This window comes from Primulina huaijiensis, chromosome 8 (assembly GCF_012295235.1).
Source record: "Primulina huaijiensis isolate GDHJ02 chromosome 8, ASM1229523v2, whole genome shotgun sequence".
In the NCBI taxonomy this organism is placed as follows: domain Eukaryota; kingdom Viridiplantae; phylum Streptophyta; class Magnoliopsida; order Lamiales; family Gesneriaceae; genus Primulina; species Primulina huaijiensis.
Window position 1 is genome coordinate 19707385 of NC_133313.1, and position 24979 is coordinate 19732363.

Here is a 24979-nt window from a genome sequence, read left to right on the forward strand (position 1 = left end):
TATATATATATATACACACACTCAAATATAATATATTTTCAAAATATTTATAATATATAAAATATATTTTTATATATAGATAGATATACATTAGTCACCTATATGCATTCAGTAAATTTTTGAATTATTATTAGAAATTGGAATGAGATGATTCAATTTTCAAATATATATAAATTTGATTCCAGTTTAATAATTTCTACTGCTTCTCAAATTGTTTTGATCCATACGATAAATTATCATGAGATAAAAGGAGACAAACTCGATGCATAATTAATCAGGTGAAGAATAGGGAACGCTGATTTCATATAAAAATAATTATAATGTACAGATAGTTTAGTCACAAGAGGCAACAGCAAGAGCTACACCAAGATCATTTGAGGTTGCACATACATACATTCTGTATGTCTCAACATCTTGTTGATAAACTTTAGGCGTACCTGCAGCATAGTAGCTTCCCTCGACTCGATCGCGTTTCAAAAAAATTACCTCCCTCAAGATCGGTTCGTGGCCATTGAGGAGATTTCCCATGCTCAAAACTTTCCTCCACGACTGGTTTTCAGTTGGTGGAGGGAACATGTTGACGACCGCATGTCTGTCGTGTGATCTTATTTGTTGCTTCTTGTCAAAATCCTAACATGGGGAGAACAATACAGATAATAGCACGAAAAAAGATGTATTATACGAGGAGGTATTATTGTAGATCAAATGGGGTTCGACAGATAAATCAGGGAAACAGATTCGAATAAGGTGCTCCCTTATACTCTACGGAGTTTGGAAAAAGATCAATTTCCCATCAGGTTAGGCCTGAATACAAAAAAAACTCCACAGAGATTTGATCAACTATGACTTCACGAGAGTGCAAATTACCCAAAAATTATTTGAGACTTCGTATTAAACTACGAGCAAGGCATTATCCCATTGATTGGTGAACAGCTGCAAAAAGTAGCACAGAAAAAGTTTATTACCTTCTGAGTATCACCTTGTGCAGAACCAGTTCCCATTTGAGGGAGATAGTAATTGTAGCAATCGTTGAAAATTGCTTGTGCAAGGTGTGGGGATTGCAAGAATTTGTGGTGAAGAGATGCTGCAAGTAAAATTAACTTCTCAATGTGTTCAAAGGTCGTACACAATCGTGTGAGGTCTTCTATGCCATCATCACCAATTATATCATGCGCTGTGATGGAAAGAGTATTAGTAAATTCTGGAGACCACTTTCTCAGCAAAATAAATTTTTAAGATGTTGACAACATTACTTAGAAGATGTTTTAGCATCGATCCCATGGTTATGTACAACTGTCCAATTTTTGTGGTCATGTGCTTTAAGTCACCAAATGAAGTCTGATTAAGAGTGTCAGCTGCTGCTCTGAAGGCAGTACAGATTATTTGTGGAAGCAGTTGGTGCGGTTTCAGTGTCTCCAAATATTGAAGAACCTAGCACAAGATAATACAGCAATCGAAAATAAGAAATAAACAAATATAAACCACCGAACCGAGAGATAATGGAGCACATCTATGAGAAAAGAATAACCAAACTATCACCCGAAAATAAGGAATACCTTTTCTCCTTCTCTATTTGGATCTAGCAGAGGCTTTTGTTCGGAGGCATGTAAAGGCTGAGCTTCATTCCAGATCTTTCTCCACAAGTTCCCATGATCTGACATTCGCTCTGATAGTCTTCCACAAGGAGGCCACTTGACTGTTGAACCTCGATTTGCATTACTTGGAGACACTTGATTGTGTTCAATATTAACATGATTTTCCCAATCTTTTAGTGAATGCCACCGAATGAAATCTTCAAAGACGGCATCTGGATTAGCAGCCTTGAATGCAGACATATCTGCAGTCAAGAATAAGCGATCCTCACGAAGATTAAGAAAATATAACAGGTCAACATAAGGTGATTATAAGAAGCATTCAGAATTAAACATAGCCTGCATAAAACTAATATCATGGGTCCCATTCATTGAAAGAGGGGAAGGAAAAAATTACCGATGAACATCAAATCAAAATATTTGAAAGAAGACTAACTATAGTGAAGAAAGAAACAGCACATCGACCACATGCTGGCCTACCACACTGTTGATTTCGTGTCAAGCAAGTTACGTTTTTGGGAAGCATTAACATAGATGAGCCTAACTATTACAACAAAGAAATAATTTCAACATTGAGATCTCCAAATAATCCTCAAAATTATCATTCATCACCGAATGGCAACCAAGTTCTTCAAAATATCTTTGTTCAAAAAAAAATATTTTCCAATCTCAAGGAAAAAATCTGCAATCTAAAAAAAAAAAAACAATTGTCAGATGCTGATATTTAACTTCCCCTGTTCTACTACAAAATACTAAATACTAGTTCTGCAGAAGGGATATTCTCCTCTACAATGGTAAAAAGTTACTGCAAGTGATCAACGAAAGTACAGGCATGATAAAAGAAATATCATTACCTGATGCCAGGATATCTTTCTCAAGTTGAGCAGAGAAATTCTGCAAAAAACGAAGGCAGAAGATAATTACCCGCTAACTGTCAAATTTTGAACAAGAAAATAGTGAAGAGAACATGATACAATACAGTATGTGATTGCTACGGCCAACATCCAATACAAGTGGCAAACAATCTTGTTATTCCTGATTAATTTTTAATAAAACTATCATCCTGATATATGCATGAAAATATCTTGGGTATGAAAATAATCTAGCCAAATCGCAATAAAATCAGATCCAATACCTCATAATCTCGACAACATACATATATCGAATCCAACAAAAGGAAATGGCCTTAAAAAATAATCTTTCGACTCCAAATAATCAGTCACAAAAAAAGGTCTCAGAAGGGGCTTCTCTAAATAGATCCAGTCAAATTTACTATTATTAACATTGAAAACTTGCACATGCTACCATATATCCTTAGCCAATATTATGTGAATGATATGCAAAATACTTGATGAAAGAAGTTTGACAGCCCTTATTATTTGTGAATCAAGACTGGAGTAAAAGTACAACAGAACATCAAATTCCCAGTTGAAATTCAATTGGAAAAACCTATATTTTCCAACTAAAAAATGAGGCTAAAAATTCTCACTTGACATGAAAAACTATATTTAAGAAGAAAAAACAGCATCCATTAATGGTCTTAACTTACAAATGAATCACCCAAGACTTGAGCAGCCTGTTGTCGTTCTTCATGCATATCTTCAGTCATAGGAGGTGGATCCTACGTAATCATTAGAAGAGGGATGCATGTTATTTCCTTCAGTGTTATTTGAGCAGGTCCAATAGTGTATGGGAAAGACAGGAAAAAGCTTTAAACAGCCGACCGATTTAGCAATCAACCTGTGTTATTGGACCATGCATACTCTTGCATGATTTCAAAAGCATCATAGGCACAGGAACTCCACTTGAATGCTTTCTGACACATTAAGAAGGCATATTTAAACAGCTGCAGAAACATACCAGTACCTAGAATTACAAGCACATGCGCCTTCTGGCAAGCACACAATATGAGGTTCACAATTTTACGATAAATAATGTCAAGATAATTTATAGATAGATCAAATATTGCAAGGGTATGACATCGTTTAATTGTGAAACCACGCAAACAACCTATTGAATTTGTAGCAAGAAATGTAATAAAATTAAATCCATCTCTCCAAGAAATCCTCTCAGCAAATCATTGTTTCAAAATATTAATTATACTACTACATTAAGAAAAGCAAGTGCAGGCTATTAGAATAACTATCTCAGTGTGTCCAATGTGTATTGCCAAAAATGGCCTATAAGTAAATAGATAAAAGGACACGTTAGAAAAGTTTATCCTAATTACAACTCATATCACAGACTATGTTTCTATCTTTACCATCATGTATATCATGCACATGCACCGCCTAAAATGATCTGGGAAAATGCCATTCAATAAATTTTAGTTCTGTTCAGTAGAGTAGGTAGCTCCCTTTTTTTGAAAAGAGTGGTCACCTAAAAAAATACTGGTGATTTAAACTAATTGCAATGCTTTTTATATTTGTTTGAAAATGAATCAAACCTTCCAAATAATGAATGAGACTCTTGGATCAATAAGTTTACTTTTAATTTCTCCAACCAAACCATAATTTCATATACAGGAATTTCTATAATAAGTTATAAAGGATGGTATAAAAAAGCCATAGATCAGTAAGAAGTAATCTATATGTCATCAGTTTCTTGTCAGAAGTTGACGGAAAAGGACAGCAACGCCAACCAAATATTTTCGGCAAGCCCACAGAGTCTAGGTCGAGATGATATAAAAACAGAGTTGTCACTTGCTTTTCACCTGTCTTTTTTCCTTTCAACGCCTTCATCAACATCGTGAGAAGAAGAAAAATCCCTAGGAACCAAAATATCTTCCTGCAGTCAAATATGCACTCGATGACAGAGGTTAAAAATAACGAGATACAACCACCAAAAGGAACAAAATAAAAATCTACCCGTACATGAACAGTATCAGAATCACCACTTCCAGAAACATCATTCCCTCTATCTTGTCGAGGTTTCTTATTGATGCATATTGCAAGCTGAAAAATTAACATATAAGAACTATCTGTTATTTTCATCCAGGAGTAATTTGGTTAAAAAAGAATCAGTATAAAAAGACTACAATTGTATTAGATATTCTTCTTCAAAGAGAGAGACAGAGAGATGGCACTTTTCATCACGTTAGAATCAATCGATGTTCATGATATTGTGTGACCATAAACAAATCGTACGTGGAAAACTTTCAGAAGATCCTCAGCATGTGATGTTTTTGAAAAATTAGTAATTTCTTCACTGGTTATTCAGGTGCATTGGCTAAACCGAAGTTCGAACGTGTTCCGTGTAATTATGTACTATTAGATTAAATAACATAACCAGTCCTACAATGCCGTTTGAACTAATGCTTCTTCTCACTGCAACATGTTTAGTTGACCTCACAAGACATTTTCGTATTCTAACACTTTCGTGAACTTTCATTTCATAACATAACAAGGTAAAAAGAAAAAATCCTCAAATACATATTGTCATCTTTGACAACAAGATGTTAATCAAAAGTCAAAGACACTAGAAACTTCTTACTTAAATCAGTAGAGATTTCATCAATTTATGCACTTATATCAAGTTTATAAGAGGAAAACAGCCAGAACGGGGTGGTCACTCCACAGCTTCATATTATCTCAGCTCCCCCAACTAATGTTTCAGTTCTGAACTTAATAAGAGAAGGTATAATGCCATGATTATGAAGAAAAGTGGATCAATAGCCACAGTATATAAAACTGTCTCACCACCCACTCCAATAAAAGCATGATTGTTTGGCAATAGAAATTCAGTGAAGAAACAAGATAATGATCAAAGGTGTAGGAAAAAGAATGGTGACACACAGATAGAAAGAGAAAGGACGAGTTTCTACAAATTTAGCAGAGGTGCTACGACATCAGGAAGTATATAATTTGTGTAACAAAAACCAACCATGTGCAATTTCTGATTAATCAAGCAGGTAGATAAGTTGATTGTGCCATTGACTGGCATTCTTGGAAGTGGCTGTGATTCTTCCCAACACGAACGAACCTCCCTTACAAACTCCATCCAGAGTACCGCTATTGCTAATCAAATGAGTAGCAAAATGACGACAGTGAGAATAGTGTAAAAAGACAGTTAAACCAGAAGAGGAAAATCTACAGATGCACATTTTTTTTAAGGCAGGTGCACACAGTTGCTTGATAAGCTCCTTAAGAGATCATCTTGCTAAAACAGATCTCAAGAGAAATACCATGTTTACTACAATTTCCAAACCAAAGGGCATGTAAACAGAACTGTGCAAATAACGATTCAAGAGCAGCGCCTTTAACAGCTCGCGAATTTCTATGCTCCCCCAAAGAAAAATCTAATTGAGCTCCTGCAACAGAGAGGAAAAGTTATGTCAGTAAGCATCAACTTAAAACCAAGAGCAACTACAACACATTAACACCAGTCACATTGCCTCTTTGTACTTTATAACGTTCAGTAATGACCTGTACTATCTGAAGCAACAGTTAAGTGAATATAACTCTACAGTTAATTCAATACAAATTGAGCTAAAGCTGCAACCTCTTTCTTCCATCTTTCCCTTCTTTCATGCATGCCAAAGAATAGCACTTAAGTTGGAATGTAAACCATAAATAAGGGATTTATACAAAATCAGAACAGGGATTTTGACTTATAAAGAAGAAATATAAAGAAGAAAAATCAATAGATCAAGGGTGGTTTGGACAGCAAGAACGACTATGACAACAGAAGTATAATGAGAAGTTCATAGGCGACCAAAAAATGGACAAAACTTTGTACCTTCATGAAATAGATTTTTTAGCATCCGATCAAGAACTGTTGGGGGAGGCACAGCTTCTGATGACTTCAAAGTTTCAGAACCTGAGTTTTCAGCAGCTGAATTAATAGAAAGAATTGAATAGTAAAAATAACCCAACCGAGTATATAAGGAAAAACTTATAGTTAAAATAAATTACTCTTCACATCTGACACATAAATATGATGTACATAAAGATCTTCAAACCTGACACAAAATCTTCCACAAATTGAGCATCCAGTGACATTTTCAATGCCCTAACCAGAAGGCGCAGCTGTGATGCAAATCCAATGGTGTTTCCAGCCGAAACACCACTGTTAAACAAGAGCACATGACTCAATCACTAAACAATGGTTAAAATTCAAATTCACCATAATTAGATATCCATAATCAATGATAAAATAAAACAATCTCCTTTGAAATAAGATCAACCAATCAAAGAATGAAAGTTAACAATCTACCCAATAAATCAGTTAAATCTTTACAATAAAAAAATCACAGAATTGTTTAAATTTTAAAATAAAATAGACACTATCTGACTCATTCATTTTCAGCAGAAAATACCATAATCGGGGAAGATAAATGTTGGACGGGGGAGGGGGGAGAAGGGATTTTTCTGAATAGCGCACAGCAAAAAGAGGAGTGAAGATTGAGCACCCGGAGTAGAGTAAGAAAGTGGCTGATAAGTATGGAAGCAGAGTGAATATCCTGGCATTATTGGGGTTTTAGCTAAGCTGAATCACCAAAGTAACCTCCATAATGTCTTAAAAGTGCATGGCCACGTTGTTATATAATTGTACTTGTCCAACCTCATCAAATACTGAGTAGCATAATCATGGATTAAGACATTAGATCTATGTCCCTATCCAAAAATACTACATGGATCAGCAGATGTAAAGAGAGATATAACTTAATATGTACAGAAATTGAGAGGTAATGTTGAACTCGTCAGTCACAAGCCGTGTTGTTCATCAAAATTTCGTGTAACACATATGAATTACTGCAAGGAAGATGTGCCGATCCTCAATGTATTGAATCAAGACAAGCACTAGGCTTGAACATAACAAAACAATACTAACCTGCTCAGCAAAAGTTATAGACAAACTTTGGTGGTTGTGCATGCTATGATTAGATCAGGTGAAAATGATGAAGGATTGGGTTGAGTCCAATTAAGGACCGGAACGGCAACCACCACTAGATTACCTTGTAGCCCATCTTCAACACAATGTTAAGGGCCAAATCGATATGTACTATTAAGTACTAAGAAAACACTTCGAAGACATCATTGTAAAAGTTGATGCTGAGGATAGCACATGTAACCTAAAGATACACCTATGCATGCTATATTTCGAAATAAGATGAACATGCATACGTAAATAGTCAGAGGATCAGATAATAATGTGCTTTGATAAGCATTTCACGATACCGCTGAACCAAACAAACTTCAATCTTCGTTTACCAGTAGTCAGTACTTAAAAAGTCTGGCAGATGCATTTCATTTTCCAAAATATTTTAGAACAATATCAAAAGGAAATGACGAATCAAGCAGAACATTAAAATTTGAAGGTGTGTGAACTGACGTTTGGAGATGATGCTGACCAGGATTTAGCATCAGAGGTTTCTCAGAGGAAAATTTTAGGTTAAAAGCACTGGAATAAATTTCCCACTTGATACCCTCAGGTGTAGACCAATCAAATGATGAAAAAGATTGAAGTTGTTAAATAGATATTGTCTGACCACTCCATGAGTGGCTAACCTTCTGAAGTAACTTGTCATACGAATAGGAACTTGTATGATGACATATAAATGTAAGTCCCATATTTTACTCTTCTTGGTTAGCATTGTTAATTCGTTACTTTCCTAATTGACAAGGACTCCAATAAGGTAGCTCAAACTTGACACGAGCACATGTTGATCAAAAGCATGTTATATATTCTCACACATACAAAGAATAAACATTAACATCACATATACGAAAACACTACTCTTACATATTTTGGGAAAGATTTGGATTCAAGAACCACTTATCAGCTTCCAAAGGAGAGGCATTTTCCAATTCAGCCATATCCAGAGAACTTTCTGCTGTTATCTCAGACCATACTGCAAGCAGTTGAAATCCTGAAAAGGAAACTCCACACACATAAAAATAATTTTTTTTTTTTGCAGTTTTGAGACTTAATGTCTGCTACTTAATCAAACCAAATAAAACGACAAAAAATTTCAAAAAGTTTACTCAGAGAAGAGACCAAGTCAATAATAAGATCACTCCAAACAAATTTCTCAAGAATATTTTCAAATATCCTACAATTTTACTCTTTCCTAGAAATGAAAAGGGCCGCATCTGAAGAATCCCAGGATTCATTTGAAAGCTCATTTTTTTAACTTCAATGGAGATTATTCAGCACATCTACCTTTGACTGGGTCCTCCGCTGTGTACCACTGACTCCAAGGACAATCATCATCCCATTGGATTTTCCCATGTTTGTCACTCTTAAGACTTTCACCGGATTCTGTGCCCTCGGCTTCAAATTCTTGCACTTCGTCTTCCTCAACATATACAGGGGTTCTGTAGGTTAACTTCATCTTCAATTGGACTTCAAAATGATGCATTGACAAGTCCACAGCAGTATAGGCCTTCGGCATGTGTTTGGAAAGATGGACTATCATATCAGTATACGATGATAATATAATCGCACATTCAACTAAAAAATCTAGAAAATAACCTACTAAAACCAATGAGTATTGAGTGCAATAGGGCAAGCTGACATAGTCAGTCATACATCATGAGCATAACAAGAATGATTGCTCAAAGTACAATACTCGACAAAGTTTCCTGGCTATCAATGTATTAACACAATATTCAAATTATTGAGTTAATATTTGTATAATAATAGTTAGTAGTTAAATTAGTCTCGCATGACAGCTGGCAAGTTAAGATAAGTTTGCTTCTTGTTTGTAAGCATATAAAGGGCAGACTTTGTAACTAAGCAATTCAGTTAATGAAATAATGCTTATCAATTCAGTTTCTCCATGGAAAAGCTCTCGTATGTTATACGATGCAATGATGGGAGAGGGTGAATGTCGACAGACCTTCATTTAAACATAAATACTCATAGAAACATGACGGTCAATTCCATGTCGAGAGTTTCCCATTAATCAAAAGAGGGATAAAGCATTTAAACAACAAATAAAATGACATGCAAATGAATAATCATACCATGTAACGTGGTTTCCAATAAATGCAAGACCTTTGAAGCTAAAACTTAGTACCAAACGCGAAAACAAATTCAAAATTATTATATAACAAGCTCGAGGGTGTTTTCCAAAATTGAGAACAGCAAGGACTCACAAATTTAGAGATGAATAGCTCATATAATCCTTCCAAATGCATAAGCTTTATTGGAACTTGGCTACCAATGCGGTCAGCTTCAAATCTTCTAGTAAAAACCGTTCCCATATTTTGAATACCAATATAGGCTTTGCGTGAAGGATCATGAACTGGAACAAATGCTGGCCACAGGCTGCAGACAAAAAATGCAAAAGAGATCAACTCCATTTTTGTCCTTAATCAAAAGCACAAAAACATGTACTTATGCGTAATGTCCAACGACTAAAACCATCACCAGAATACCAAAAAAAAAAAAGAAAAGAAAAGAACAGAACAAAATAAGCAATGACGTCCAAGAAAACCACAACCAATGTTGAACACTCGACATCTGCCATTCTATTGTTCAATGCACATTCTGTTAAGCTTTGTCTAACAATGAATGGTCTGCTTTGATACAATTTATGCATGGTCTGAGCCACATTGTAGGAACCATAAGCAAGATCTTAATGCCAATAAATTAACTGATGATTATATCGTACTCATCCATGCTTTGCAAAATATTAATCCACATTGCTAGAAAAGCTCGTATCACAAGCTTATAGTCTTCACACCACAATACAGGACGCCATTCGTTGCAATTAGGGCTATAATACTAATTAAAATAGAAAATTGATGAACTATTTCTTAATACAGAAGTTCGTTGCAATTAGGGCTATAATATTAATTAAAATAGAAAATTGATGAATTATTTCTTAATACAGAAGTGAAAAGTTTTTAGACGAAAAGGATAAAGCTATGCTGTTATTAGCATCCAAACCACGAACAATTGGACAAAGCAATGGCAACTGCACTCAAAAGTTTGCTAGCCTCTGGTGCATCGAGAACCACACCACTTGCACTTTGCAGAGCAATCACCTACATAGTGGAGACTACAAAGGTGAAAATACAACAATAAATGGAGCAAAACCAGATACTAATGAGGACAACGAATGAGGGAAAACAGAGGGAAGAACAGAGATAACTGCTGACCAAAAACTCCTTCACCCCAAACGATAGTTGCAAATCATGTAAAGGTTGATTCCAGTCAATGACTTTACCTGAATCAAATATTATTACAATTAAGATAGGAAGCTAGAAAAACCAACAAATAATTTATGTTCGGGCTCGGGCAATACCATTATTGCTTGTGTGGAAATAGTACTCCATGCAATAGCTTTTCATAGCATACTTGAACTCGGATTTAACCTTGTACAAATCCTTCAATATATCGGTTTGAACAGCATCCTTTATCTACATTCAACATCCAGTTGTTAAACAAACAAAAAGCTCAGATCACAATAACAGCTAATATAGTTACTTTAAATGAAAACCAGCTATGTAAGTAAACTAGGGATACCAATAGATTCTTTGGACCATCAGCTTTCCATTGTCGACACACAGCTTCTATTTCAGAAATGAACCTATAAAATATGCAATTGGTGATAGTAGTACTGCAAAAATGTGGCCTATCTTGTTCATTGTAGGTGACATAAATAGCAATGCCAAACTAAATTCCGGTACCTTTCCCATGAAGATGCGAGAGTAAAGTCATCAAAATGCTCAAACTGCAAATAAATGTGAATGGAAAGTGGAGAAACCAACTGATCAAACGGCGCATACATGAAAACATAAACACTTTAAACATGAATGCAAAGAAATATAGGCCATGCCTCCTTTTCCTTTTCTTCATCATCATCCTCCATCATGCGTTTTGAATTGCTGGTTGACGCCATTTACAAAAAATATGCATAAATCAACTCACAAATCGAGTTATTCGATATCGGATTTCCAGAAACAAGAGGACTTTAGCGACCTGAACAAATTTCTTTTGGGGGGGATCCGAATCTTCTTTTAGGTTCGGGTACTAGAATGTACACCGGGACGGGGAGTTGACAGGTGTACTTTTGGGTCGGATTAGGACTAATATTTTATTTTTTTTTCTTTTTTAAAATATTATTCAATTGTATTTAATAAAGATTATTATACTAATATTAGTTTAAATGATATTTAAATAAATGAATTTGAAAGTTTAAATTATATTTAAATAAATGAATTTGAAATTTATGTATTTCATTATATTTTTATTGTTAATAATAAAATAATTGATGAAATATTAAATTTATAGTCTATTTATTTACACATTAGTTACACTAAGTGAAATAGAAATCAAATGCATCGAGTGAACTTGAAATTTAGCCTAACTAATATGAAACAATATAAAAAACGTAAGAGTTGGATTTGGATTTTATGATCTTCTTTATCTAAAAATATAAAAATATATTTGAATATATTTTAAATAATAGATTTGCAATTTATCGACCCAAACACAATTTTAATTTAATCGTTTGGTGGGCATTTTCTTGATCCCAATCTAGCGAAATTGAGCCATTCCAGAAAGTGATAAATATAAAATAAAATAATGCGATTATAATCGTTATGTTAAAATGTACAGCGTTTAATTATTAAATTTAATATGATATTAATACTTTGTTGGACAATATTTATTTTTTATTGTATAATATCTTTTCAAACTATAAAATATATGTATCTTTATCTTTGAAAATGCTCAATGTTTAATTTTTCCGAGAAAAAAATTATAGTATTAGATTGTTTTGTTCAAAAAAGTGAAAATCGCGTGCTTCCACTAACGTTGAACTAATATTACAATTTTTTTCCTTCAAAAGAAAAGGATATGAACACCAAATTTTCATCCCAAAACAACGTCCAATTTCACTTGATTAAAAAAAATGAAAATAAATTTTTTTTTTCCTAGTAACTCCACCATTTTGTGATTTAAGTCCACTAACTTTTAATTTTTTATTCTTGATAAAATAACCGCTAATTTTGATCTATCTAGCATCTAAATGTTATTTTTTGTTGGAAAACGCTTATTAGAATTTGACTAAAGCTAAATTAGCCAAAATTGTGTGAATTTCTAGATTTAAAGAAAATCAATTTATTTGGAAATAGCTTAAGACATTTAAAAAAAAAGTCGAAAAAATCAAATAAATTGAATATTTCGGTGGTAGATTGACCAAAATACCTTAAATTTAAAAAGTTATTATATCAAAACCGAAAACTGAAAGTTTAGTAGGCCAAAACCAAATGTACAAATGACATAACAAAAAAAAAAAGATACTAGAATTTCTCTATGTTTCAACCTGGGAACTTTTGTCCCAGCTATACATCCCAACCATCGGTTCGTCTGCTGAACTCCACCTTCCGGTGAGTTAAACTTCCATACATGTCCGAAAACTTCGTCAAGCAGTTGCTTCGGACCCCATAATGAGCCTGTGTATTCCTGCTGATAGCAACACTAGAAAATTTCGACGTATCTATCGCCCACGCGGGTTTAATGTACTCGACCACGTTAGTCGAGCTTTTATTTGCATATAAATAGTTCATCAATACGTCTTCGCAGTTAAAGAAACTGTCCACCATCTCTCGGCCTTCCGCGGCGTCTGTGCTCCAATATCTCTCAAATGCTATGGTACTGTCAATAAAAGCAGCCCCGGTCAAAATCATGTTGTACCCGTCATGTTTTCGGGCATGTTTCTCCCCTCTATACTTTAATGGGGACCCGTTGACGAAACGCGGATAGAACCCCACTATTCGTTCTGGATGCTCACGCCAGACTCTGAACCCTCGTTCGATGTCATCACAAGTCATCATGATATCATCATCAAGCTCAAGAACTGCCCGAGTCTTTATCAATGGATCGATCTTGAAGCGGTTGTTCAATGAATTTTTTTCCTCTATCCTTATCCTTAGGGGAACGGCTGAGTTGAAGTCGCTTAACTGCGGAGGCATTCCTTTGTTCCACACTACAACTATCTCACGCACAGAGGAGCATCTCGAGTAATGTTCCACGTACATTTTCAGATTCCAAAGTCGAGCATCGTAGGTCATGGTTAATAAAGTGAACTCGGAGTAGTGACCATTCAGTGGGTATGGTTCCTGTCCATTTCCGCCGTAGATATAATTGACCCCGCAACATGTCAGCATCATAGCCACCACAATCACGAAAGTCAGGATGATGATTCCGCTGCAACTGTTTGGCCTTATTCTAGCACGCAGAGTAGAGCTTGCTCGGTTCAAACGACTGCAGAACAGTCTTAGTTTTGCAGATAACAGACTCGGCTTCTCCCATGTCAATAAAGCATCACTCCTCTTTCCCATATTGTGTGGGCACCAACTTAATGGGACAATACACTTCACGACCCCAAGTAAAAATCCCACGAGCATGACAAAAACTGACACTGCTAGAAACGAAGCTAACCCAAATATAAAGCGTAGAACTGCATCTCCTGATGGTACTCGATCACCATCAAGAACTGCAATCCACTCACCAGAACTGAGCTGTTGAACATCGATGTGATGGCTACGAGCACCGTTCCATGCATTCCGGCCTTTATTCGACTCCTTGACTCCCAAAGGAACCTCGACTTCTCTGAATTCATCAGTGGTCAAAACTCCAATCTTGAATACACGTACGCGCTTTCCATATGTCTCACCGCAGTCTTGACCGACGCGATAAAGATTTCCATTACATACAAATGGCCTGCCTCCATTCCGAGCTCCCATGCTCTTGTCTGTGTTATATATAGGGTTCTTCTTATGAGGTTTCCAAGGACCGAGAGGGGAATTGCTATACCAGATCTCCAGTTGTCCATTCATTTTGGCGCCAATCCCGCTGTGGTCAGAACCGAAAAGCCAAAACAAGCCCTGATGAGGAATTATAAAAGAATCTACTAGAGGCTTTTTCACAATAATCTTATCCATTGTCCATGTCAGAGGGAAGTTTATGGCACGATAAAGACGAAGATCCCCTTTTGCACTGCTCTCTGGCACCATATAAATCTGTACAAAGCAACAGATGAGCAAAAGTAAATTTGCCTGATTTACAAATGAGTGTAGCAACAGCAAAATCCCAAGTCAAGAAGATAATTAATATGCTCAATCTAGTACAATTCAGCATACCAATTTTATTTAATAAGTTAGAAGCATTACGTTTCCGTTGTAGTCAAAGACATAGGGATATGAGAGATGCCAATCTTCATCTAGGGCAATACCCAAATGCTTCCATGTTGCTCCCTTGTCTACACTTCGTGCAACTCCTATATCTCCTTGCATGGTAACAGAATTTTTTGTTTCATAAAACAAATATAGAGTATCTCCCTGCATCATGACATAAATATACGCTAAAATTGAAATTTATTCAAGAAAAGATTATATAAAAGTTCAGTTAATATGATGATTCCCTGTTGTTCGATTTAGTGACACAACCATGGAAAACACAACACGTTCTTAGGTGGCACAAACCCTCCAAATTGAGTGCACCAGATCAAATATAAGCTAAGATATAGGTTGAAGGACCTAGACAACTAGCAATACAAGCGGGCATTGCTTTCTTCAAGCAATAACCAAAGCCACACTTGAACAAATTCTTACCATGACCAGTCAATTCTCTACAGAAAGAATTCGGCCATATTAATATTAGGAACAAAATACCAATGTCGAAAATCAGATAATCAATTTATAATTTGTTTATTACCGCAATCATATTGGCATCCCCATCCGTCCTTCATTGTCCCATTTCCTTAAAATGCACGATCATGACTAATCCATTCTTATCGTAATTCGTTTATGTCTCCATAAAGTAATCTTCTTGTTTATTCCCCCACAAAATAAAGGGGGTGTATGTAAATGTATTTATTCTGCAAGTGATGTGAGAGGTATGACAATAATGTGGAGTAGAACCCCACCAATTCAGCACATCTATGTGCATGTATATATCTGTCTGCTCGTGAATGTGCTGATGCATGTCTTTTGTGACTTTTTATTTATAGTTCTCTTCCCAGAAATCATCACGCATCAATACTGACTCAACTACGAGTGTGTTTGGAAAGAAAAGTTATCTTAAAGCAAACACTTCTTTTAAAAAAAACCATTTTTCTTTTTGAAAAAATGAAGTTTGGTTGAACATTACTTTTACAAGAAATGCTCAAACAGCCAAAATCAACAGTAGAATGGAAAATGTGACAATTCTGGCTTCTGACTCTTCGTCTAATTTCCTTTAAACTAATACAGCAGATCTTTCTCACTATTATATCTAAAGATAAATCTATTTTTAGATTTTTTAGTGAAACTCTAAACAAAATATTTTTTTAAGTCGGTGCTGCTGTATCCAAACTCGTCCTCCGTATACTAGAACTTATGAAAAATCTACTTCTTAAATCACAGTTTTTGATGCAAAATACAGGCCACTGCAGTCATCTTTAGAGATTATCTTTCGATCAAAGGATTTCTGCAAAAGCTTATATTCACCTTATGCATGATATTTCAAGTTTACATACCACCAATTGATAAAGCATGCATTCAAAGTCATCTGACCTTTTTCTTGTGGTACTTTTATTTCAATACAAAACAGAGTGGTTTCTAGATAATAAACAACTCGCTCGTGACAGCCTACCCAGTATCTTGTACCATCACCTCTCAGATTTCCATGAAAAGTACAATTATTTTCTCTATTAAGAGTTCAACCACCATCCAAAAAAGTATCAATACCATTTTCTATAAGCTCGAGTTTTTGGCAAATTAGTTACTAAACTGGTACCTAAGTAGGAAGTCCAAGGTTCCAATTTAGATATTCTGATTCAGTCTAATTTTAGAAAAAGCCCACCCTCCCTCTTCTAATTCGCCAGTAATAATCCACCACCTCTTTTTTAAAAGCGGAGTTGTTACATTGCTGGCTTTTGTGTTTTCGCAGAGAAAGAGAGCATTTAGTAAACACAAATTATAAAACATAAAAAAAAATGAGATAAAGACCGCTCCACGAGAAATGGAAATATTTAACTTTTTCCCTCCTTGACTGACTTACAACTCAACTCTCCAGTAGAATAATAATATAGAAAGAAGATTCCAATCCATTTAGCTAACAAAGAAGCAGAATATAAAACAATTGTTTCCAATCACTGTTTGATCAAGTTCACTGTAGGGAACAAATCCTATGTGGTCAATACTGAGATCAAGCGAACGATAGAAACTTAAATAATGCACATGAAATTTGTTCTCTACCCTCTCAGACGATAAATTTCTTATATAAAAACAGGTCAAATAAATAAGGTCGAAGCTGACTAGAAACCATGACCAGTGATCGAACAAATTTTCTTTTTCATATGATCAGGGAAGGACGGTGCCGATTCTCTCAGGTTGTGTTGGCAAACCAGACAAACTAAGAATTTGTTTTGGATAAAACAGTACGAGGCCTAAAAAATACCTGTACATAAAGAAAAGGGTCAGCAACAAAATTACTGGGAAAGCCAGAATCAGAAGGTGAAGCACAAGTAAGAACAGGATTGGCTACAGGCCATGCTGCACTCTCATTCTTCCAAACATTCATCTGCAAATCATTTATCGAGACATTAGGATTTTTTTCGAAATCCAGAACAGCGGATTAGTCCCAAATCAATCAAATTTCAAAACTAACAAAGACTTCTTTTAAATAATTTGACATGTGTGTTTTGTGTATCTATCAGATCATATGTTAAGGAGTCAAAAGGGAGGAAAATTCCAAAAATAGATTTTTTTAAAAAAAAAAAAACAAGGAAATTAAGAAATTGAAACAAGAAAAAAAGAAAGAAACAAAAACCCAGAAACTGATCAGAATCAAGAAATCTCACTACAATCCCATTAAAAAAAATCGATCGCTTGTGATTGATAAATATACCAGAAAACTTAAAACGAAAAAAATCCACAAAAAAAAATTGGATCTTTCCTGCTTTCATAACATGCATCCTTGGATTGAAAAATGGTAAAAATAAAAGAAAAAAGAAACTCACAGCTTCAATTGGCTTGAGAGAAAAGGGTGAATCACCATAGTAAACGCCAATGGCCCACGTACCCTCACTATCTAAGCCGCAGCCGAGCGGCGCGTTGATCTCCGACCTCACGTTGGCCGTGAGCATGAACTTCCCATACAAAGTCCCTATCGACCCCAAAACGACAACCGAAACCAACAAAAACACAAGACTCGACGAGAGAACACAATGCTCATTAGTATTATTGTTATTACCATTAATGCTACAGTTTCCATTCCGATTAACAAGGCTGTTGCTCTTCCCACCCCCAACCCCTCCGTGCCACCACCACCTGAACCACCCGCCTCCACGGGGACCGGCGCTGGAGGATCCCGAAGTCACGATTGGACATGAACCCATTACTTCAAATCAAGAGGAAGAAGTAGTCCTGTGCCACCCGCAAGTGAGAACAGAAGTTTGCCGCTCCCCGCCGCTTTGCATGCAACACCAGAGCCCAAGAAAGAACAAAGAAGAGATGGAGAGAGAAACAGCAGGGAGTTTCTAACAGTGGATCATTGGATCTTGCGGCCTCCCACTCTCTGTAGAATGAAATTAATGCATTCTTGAAGTTTAATAGAAGAAGAAGACTTGAGAAGGTGACAACGGGGCCAGGGGAAGTGTTTCAATGGAACCAAGAAAATACGTTGTGGCCACTTTCTTGGTTTTTCAGTTTCACCACACATACAGACAGAGATGTAATCAAGAATTTGATTATTTCATTTCAAAAAAAAAAATTTATTGATTATTATTTTTTACAAAATCTTGTATTCAATAACTTAATTAAATTATTTTAAATTTTTCAGGAAACTTCTCGATAATTTGAATTATAGTAATAAAAATTGGTAGGTGCATTTATTTATTTTGGGCAAAAACTTTGTGAGACAGATCTCTTATTTAGGTCATTCATAAAAAAATATAACTTTTTATGCTAAGAATATTAATTTTTATTGTGAATATCGGTAGAATTGACCCGTCTCACAGATAAAAATTCGTGAGAACGTCTCACACTCTTTATTTTGAAATGTTTGTTTATTTTATTTTAATGTTATAGATCCGAACCAATTTTGATAAGTTCCACGTAACACTTTCTACAGTGTAATAAATATTAAATTCGGCTCCAATATACAATAGTTTAATTAGGGACATTTAAATTTACTTTCAAAAAAATACATAAATTTATTTATAGTTATTATTTGTTATTTTTATTATATTATAAAGGAATTATCCACTCTATTTGCTAAAATTACTTTCCTAAAATATAGGGAGCTCTTATTTTTAGGTTTGTTTAGCATGCCTACCTGGGGAGTGCCCACGCAATTAATTTCTTATTTAATACAGCATTAAAGAGATCATTTATCTTTCCGGTTTAATCTATGATATTATATGGATTATTTAATATTTATTCAAATAAAGTAAGTACTGTGTTTTTTAAGGTTGTGTTTGGACGGATCTATGAATTGAAATGCATGAATTCCAACTATCATATTGGAGAGCGGATTTGAAATTAGTATATATTTATATATTTGGGACAACACAAGAAAATTCATTTACTAAGAATTCACTAGTTTTCTTGAATACCAAAAGTTTCTCTGGGTTCTTAGCAAAATCAAACTATTTGATGTTGTCAAATATGAGGTTCTAGCTTTTTGATATATGTTTGAATCCGTAGATAGATATCTGATGTTTTTATATTTTATGTTCACTTCTTACCGATGTGAATTTTTCGTGATGAGACATGTAAATCTCTTCTTTAATCTCGTTGTTATTAAAGAATGTTGTCTTTCATATCCATATTCTAATACTTATATTTTAGGACAAAAAAAATGTTATGCTCAATTTTGAATTAATATGAATAAGAGTAGGTCTTTTATGAGACGGTCTCACGAATCTTTATCTGTGAGACGGATCAACTCTACCGATATTCACAATAAAAAGTAATAATCTTAGTATAAAAAGTAATACTTTTCTATGGATGACCCAAATAAAAGATCTGTCTCATACGAGTTTTTGCATATGAATATAACGGTGTAGACTTGTTTTATAAATTTTCAGTTTAAAAACTGAATTTTTGGTAAGGTGAAATACAAATATACGTAGATTTCGATGTATTAATAATACTTAACCTTTTTTTTTTCTCGGGAAGCATGAGAGGAATTAAATAATGAAATCATTGTCCGAAATTTAATGTCACGATGTTAAAGTTGGGGTTGACTCTACTTTATCTCCCTCTCTCGTCTAATGCTTCATTAAATTTTTTTTTCGATTTTAAAACATTACACGTTCGTGAATGATTAAATTTTAAAATTGAATAGGTATCTTGTTAGAGTATCTCTGTGAGACGGATCAACTTATCGATATTCCAATAAAAAGTGATATTTTTTCATGAATGATCCAAATAAAATATCTATCTCACAAAATACGACCCATGAGACCGTCTCACACAAATTTTTGCTTTTAAAATTTTAGGACAATAAATAATTTTTTTTTTTTTCACATGGAGTTGACGAGTTAATCAGGGTCTTCTTTTATTCTATAATTTTTTACTAATGTAATATATTTTTATATAAATATATATGGTAGAAATGTAATTTCGTCCATCCATAAAAAAACTTAAAAACTACGTATTGTATATTTTAATACATATTTATTAAGACTATATAATAATTTATTTATATGCATTTATTAAAGGGGAAGTTGGTGAAAAATCTACAATCAAAACATTTCTTTGGGTTCACTCCCTACCCACAAAATTGTGGTACTATGTCATACAAATTGTGGTACACTTCATGTGTAAATGTGGTACACTTCATGCGAAAATATGGTATTAAAAAAGTACTCAGGGACTGAATAAAAAAAACGACGGCTGAGAACTGAAGATCAATTTTCCGTTTATTTATTTAAATTGTAGCATGTGACATGTTGACATGTGCAACATGTATTTGTTTGAATCACATTGGTACATTTTTATGTGTACCACTTTGGTACTTTCCCATGTTGTGGCAATATCTTTGATTTGTTTATTTCAATAATAATAATAATTATTATTATTATTATAATAGCATTTTACTAATCAAGCATATTTGTTGCATATGCCTCCATAATGACACAATCAATGCATTATTTAGTCTAATCTAATTACCAACTACAATAACAATTAGCAGGTCGTGAGATACGCGATGGCGTTATACATATAATAAAATAGAAAATGTTGAATATAATGATGATTGATTGAAGGGGAATTTTTGGAGTTAGTTACTTTCATGAGTTTAATTTTGATTGATAATATAAATTATGATAATAATAATAATAATTTATTGTGGGAATCTTATATATACCTAGGGAGGTTTATTTGGGGTGGTCTTTAATTTCCACTGGTATATGTATTAAATAATATAATATTAATAATAATGTATGCATATGACATATTTAACCCGAATATATAATGATTTTTTAGATTATTTATTCAACTCTTCTGAACTAATCTATCGGTATTAATATTAGCCGATTTAGTATATACGTTATATTGAACATTTATTATATATCCTATTTGGTGATGAATATTAATTATATACTAGCCGTTGGGTACATATTTTGTGTGTGTAATATAATATATGAATATTATGTATTTTACGTGTTTTTTTCTTAAGTTTTGATTTAATAATAATATTTATAAAATAAAATATGACACGAGATTTAGAAAGAATGTTTTTATATGATTATTAAATATACAAATGTAAGCATACCCTATTATATTAAATTTAAAACTAAATAAATGAAAATTTAATATATAAAATAGAATCAATTTTTATTTTTTGAAATAGTAAAATTCAAAAACAAAATTATATACATTGGAGCCAAATGTGGGGGTAATTCATATTTATTAAAGCCAAATTTGTGGGGTAACTTTGGAAATAAATAAATAGTAGGTCTTTTGTAAGACGGTCTCACGAATCTTTATCTGTGAGACGGATCAACCCTACTGATATTCACAATAAAAAGTAATACGCTTAGCATAAAAATTAATATTTTTTCATAAATGACCCAAATAAGAGATTCGTCTCACAAAATACGACCCGTGAGACCGTCACACACAAGTTTTGACTTAACCAAAAGTTAGTTAAATATTGATAGAGGTGTAAAAAATGAACTCGACCCGATCCAACCTGAAAAAAGAGGTTAGGGTTGAAGGTTTTTGGATTTGTGTCAAATCGAATTTGACCCGAAATTTGACCCGAAGAGATAATCAAATTGGCCAGGTTCATGTCAACTCGGGTTGACATGAGATGTCCTGATTTTTTTATTTTTATAAAGAATTAAGAAATATTGATTATATTTTTATATATTGTATCTCTGAAATTTTTTTATTTATTTATTGATATCATAAGTTTTGATCTTGTAATATTTATTTTGTAAAATATTTAATTTTTAAACATTTATTTATTATTTTTTAGTAAGTTTACTTTATATTTTTTACAAATAGAATTTCAAGTTTATGAATATATTTATAAATGAGGATGCTTGATCGAATATTTATTATGTAAAATATTGTTTTTTTAAAAATTATTTTGTGATGATTGATTTATTTTTATTGTTATTGTTGTCATAAACTTTTATCATGTGATATTTATTTTGTGAAGTAAATGGATTTTGTGAACAATTGTTCTTTTTATGAGTAATTAATACTTTAGCCAACTTTTCTCTTAAAGTTAAATATTTAAATCGATGAAACATAATTATCATATATTTTTAGATCTGATATGAACCAGCCCAACCTGCTCGAATTGAAATATATATATATACATACATACATACATATATATATGTATATGTATGACAATATACAAGAGTTTTCTTTTAAATCAATTTACCATTGTTTTAAATTTTGAATAAGATTATAGATTGGGGCAAAAACCTGTGTGAGACGGTCTCATAGGTCGTATTTTGTGAGATGGATCTCTTATTTGGGTCATCAATGAAAAAATATTACTTTTTATGCTAAGAGTATTACTTTTTATTGTTAATATCGGTAGGGTTGACCCGTCTCACAGATAAAGATTCGTGAGACCGTCTCACAAGAAACATACTCGTTAGTTGGTGAAAAATGATTATAATTATCGTACAATCTAGAATTAGTTATATATAGGCATCATTTGATGCTTAATTAATGATGAAAATTTTGTTAATTACATATATTTATCTCATAAAATATTTGACTCAAAATTTACAAATGATTAAAATTATTAATCATCATATAAGATATCACATTAGGGGTGTCAATCGAGTCGGGTGGGTAGGGTTTCGGGTCAATCCGCGAAATTTTTTTTTTTTTTCCCAACTCGAACCCGAAGCAACCCGAACACGAACCCGACTCAACCCGTCTAACCCGCCTAACCCGAATTTTTTTTAAAAAAATTAATGAAAAAAATTCGAAAAAATAAAAAATAATAGTAATATTTTAATTTAAACACATAATAACAAAATTTTCGATTTAAATTTGAAAGTTTAATGGTAAAAAATTAAAAGTATATTTACTAAATTAAATAAACAATTGTTAAAAAAATAAAAAAAAAATACAAATAAATATTAAATAATTAAAATTTATCATATAAATATACAATAAATTTTGTTCAAACATACAATATATAAAAATATAGATAATATTTTCAAAAAAAAAAAGTTTTCGGGTCAACCCGCGACCCAACCCGAAACCCGTCTAACCTAGTACCAACCCAAACCCACCCAACCTGAACCCGAAAAACCCCAACCCGAACCTGATTTTTTTCTTGACGGGTCGTGTCGCATTTTGACACCCCTATATCACAGGAGTCTTGGACTTATTCTCGAGTCTTTAATGGTGCCTTTAAAGTTATTTTTAGTAGATTGATTAAACTTTTTATAAAATTAATTTCTTAAAAGTTGTTAATTATTTTATAATCTTATTTATTTATCTCTTTTCTAAAAAAGAATAGGTGGACCCCATCATGTGACTTCTACCATGTTCAGAAATGGAAAGTTTGGAAATTTCTATAAATTTCCATTTTTTACCACATACTTGTCCCACTATTTTTTTTTATCAAATAGATTAAACTAGCGAGACGCGGTCGGTATCTAATTTAAATAAAAGGCGATTCTTTAAAATATAAAAATAAAGATTATGGTATGATAAGTTTGAGATAATTACAAAAATAACAGACTTTTGAGTGTAGATTCCATTATGGTGGGGCTAATCCTATATTGTGGGCAATGATCAAGATCGAAACACTCTTTTCAAACATGTTCATTGTCTTGTCAATAATAATGGTCAGTTGAAAGGTATTTCTCAAATCTTTTTATTTCATAAAACGACTAAAATGTAACATTTCGACAATTGATATAGGTCGGATAAATCGAATGAGCTAAGTAGACGATTTTACTGGGTCGGATGAACTTTTATCGGGAATGTGGGAGACCGGGTTGGTAGTTCCCGAGCTATGTAATCTGCACACTCAGAGAACAAGGAATATTAGTAACGAGTCAGAGGATTTTTCAGTGTAGCCACTTCGACTACCAAGTTAACCAAATATTTTTTGCAAAGAAAATGCGAATTAGAGATTGTATATCCAGTATTCGTGGGAAATAGTAAGTGAATTTGATGTCTCATAATTAATATAACTTGGGTATTTATAAAGACACGAGTAATGATGATCTTGTTTTCAGTGTCCGGCATCTCTTGGGAGCACGATGACTGCTCATATCTTACTTTTTGACATTACCACAACTGACACCCCATATTGTCTCTTGTACCATAACATCAACCTTGCGTATGTTGAATGATATGTTAGTGATCTCACACCACGACTTCACATACTTATAGGCCCAGGATTGGCATTTGTCCCGAAATGCTCCGGCAATGATCGTTATGTTAGACTGTGAATAGGATCTCTGATCTCTCTAAGTTTTGTTATACTGTCTGGGTTAATCAGAGAGTCCGGCCGGGCTCATTCGAGCTTAGAACAGTTTGATTATCCTCTTTAGTTTTTGCAGTTCCAATGATGAGACTCTAACTAATTCTTATATCGACTTGAGCTATGAGATGACCCATATACTTCTCAGGTATCAACAACCTCTTCCATAAATATAACAATTCTGGGGCGTAATCGACTCTAACACCGTCGAATACTTATCATTCAATCAAACCCTTTAGTGATGTACCTCGATAATTTGTATTATTAGTTCCCACCCATCGATCCGTTGCCATCTATCATACTTTTTTTTTTTTTAATGAATTGAATCCATTAAAATAGATAAAAAGTTAGTAATACAAATACACCGGGCATCTCCAGGAGATAGACTAAATACCAATCACAAACATACCATACCATACATCCATCGTAACTACTAACACATATATCAACCTACATCAACACAT

The 24979-nt window shown here is 33.6% G+C and overlaps 2 protein-coding genes across 7 annotated transcripts; both read right to left on the reverse strand.

The window, feature by feature from the left end:
- Window positions 1–281: 281 nt before the first annotated feature.
- On the reverse strand, window positions 282–11611 carry LOC140982663 (uncharacterized). Of its 6 annotated transcripts, none has more exons than XM_073449297.1 (22): window positions 11390–11611; window positions 11234–11278; window positions 11070–11133; window positions 10849–10963; window positions 10703–10770; window positions 10491–10588; window positions 9695–9866; window positions 8757–8979; window positions 8337–8445; window positions 6553–6659; window positions 6330–6425; window positions 5776–5907; window positions 5475–5608; window positions 4466–4546; window positions 4306–4379; window positions 3333–3408; window positions 3142–3213; window positions 2447–2486; window positions 1557–1837; window positions 1254–1431; window positions 966–1174; window positions 282–630 (listed from the first exon to the last, which is right to left on the reverse strand). In XM_073449297.1, exons 1-22 carry the CDS (start codon window positions 11443–11445, stop codon window positions 334–336), a joined length of 2727 nt encoding a protein of 908 aa, XP_073305398.1. In that variant the 5' UTR covers window positions 11446–11611; the 3' UTR covers window positions 282–333. The 6 variants fall into 6 exon arrangements, with proteins under 6 accessions (XP_073305398.1, XP_073305400.1, XP_073305397.1 ...); XM_073449299.1 differs by having other exon boundaries at window positions 5776–5901; window positions 6330–6410; window positions 8337–8463; XM_073449296.1 differs by having other exon boundaries at window positions 6330–6410; window positions 8337–8463.
- A 1230-nt stretch (window positions 11612–12841) lies between these two features.
- On the reverse strand, window positions 12842–18261 carry LOC140983298 (glucosamine inositolphosphorylceramide transferase 1-like). Its single transcript, XM_073450284.1, has 4 exons — window positions 17554–18261; window positions 16992–17114; window positions 14723–14890; window positions 12842–14572 (listed from the first exon to the last, which is right to left on the reverse strand). Exons 1-4 carry the CDS (start codon window positions 17929–17931, stop codon window positions 12893–12895), a joined length of 2349 nt encoding a protein of 782 aa, XP_073306385.1. The 5' UTR covers window positions 17932–18261; the 3' UTR covers window positions 12842–12892.
- Between the last annotated feature and the right edge of the window lie 6718 nt (window positions 18262–24979).

What these genes read in the sequence shown, in the direction of transcription:
- LOC140982663 (XM_073449294.1), bottom strand. Translation starts at nt 11,445, where the DNA reads ATGGCGTCAACCAGCAATTCAAAACGCATGATGGAGGATGATGATGAA. An exon ending in TGCATGGTCCAATAACACAG is followed by an intron (nt 3,214 to 3,332) that starts GTTGATTGCTAA and finishes ATGATTACGTAG; the next exon opens with GATCCACCTCCTATGACTGA. An exon ending in GAAAGATATCCTGGCATCAG is followed by an intron (nt 1,838 to 2,446) that starts GTAATGATATTT and finishes TCTTGACTGCAG; the next exon opens with ATATGTCTGCATTCAAGGCT.
- LOC140983298 (XM_073450284.1), bottom strand. Translation starts at nt 17,931, where the DNA reads ATGGGTTCATGTCCAATCGTGACTTCGGGATCCTCCAGCGCCGGTCCC. An exon ending in CTCTCAAGCCAATTGAAGCT is followed by an intron (nt 17,115 to 17,553) that starts GTGAGTTTCTTT and finishes AATGATTTGCAG; the next exon opens with ATGAATGTTTGGAAGAATGA. An exon ending in ACCCTTTTCTTTATGTACAG is followed by an intron (nt 14,891 to 16,991) that starts GTATTTTTTAGG and finishes GTCATGATGCAG; the next exon opens with GGAGATACTCTATATTTGTT.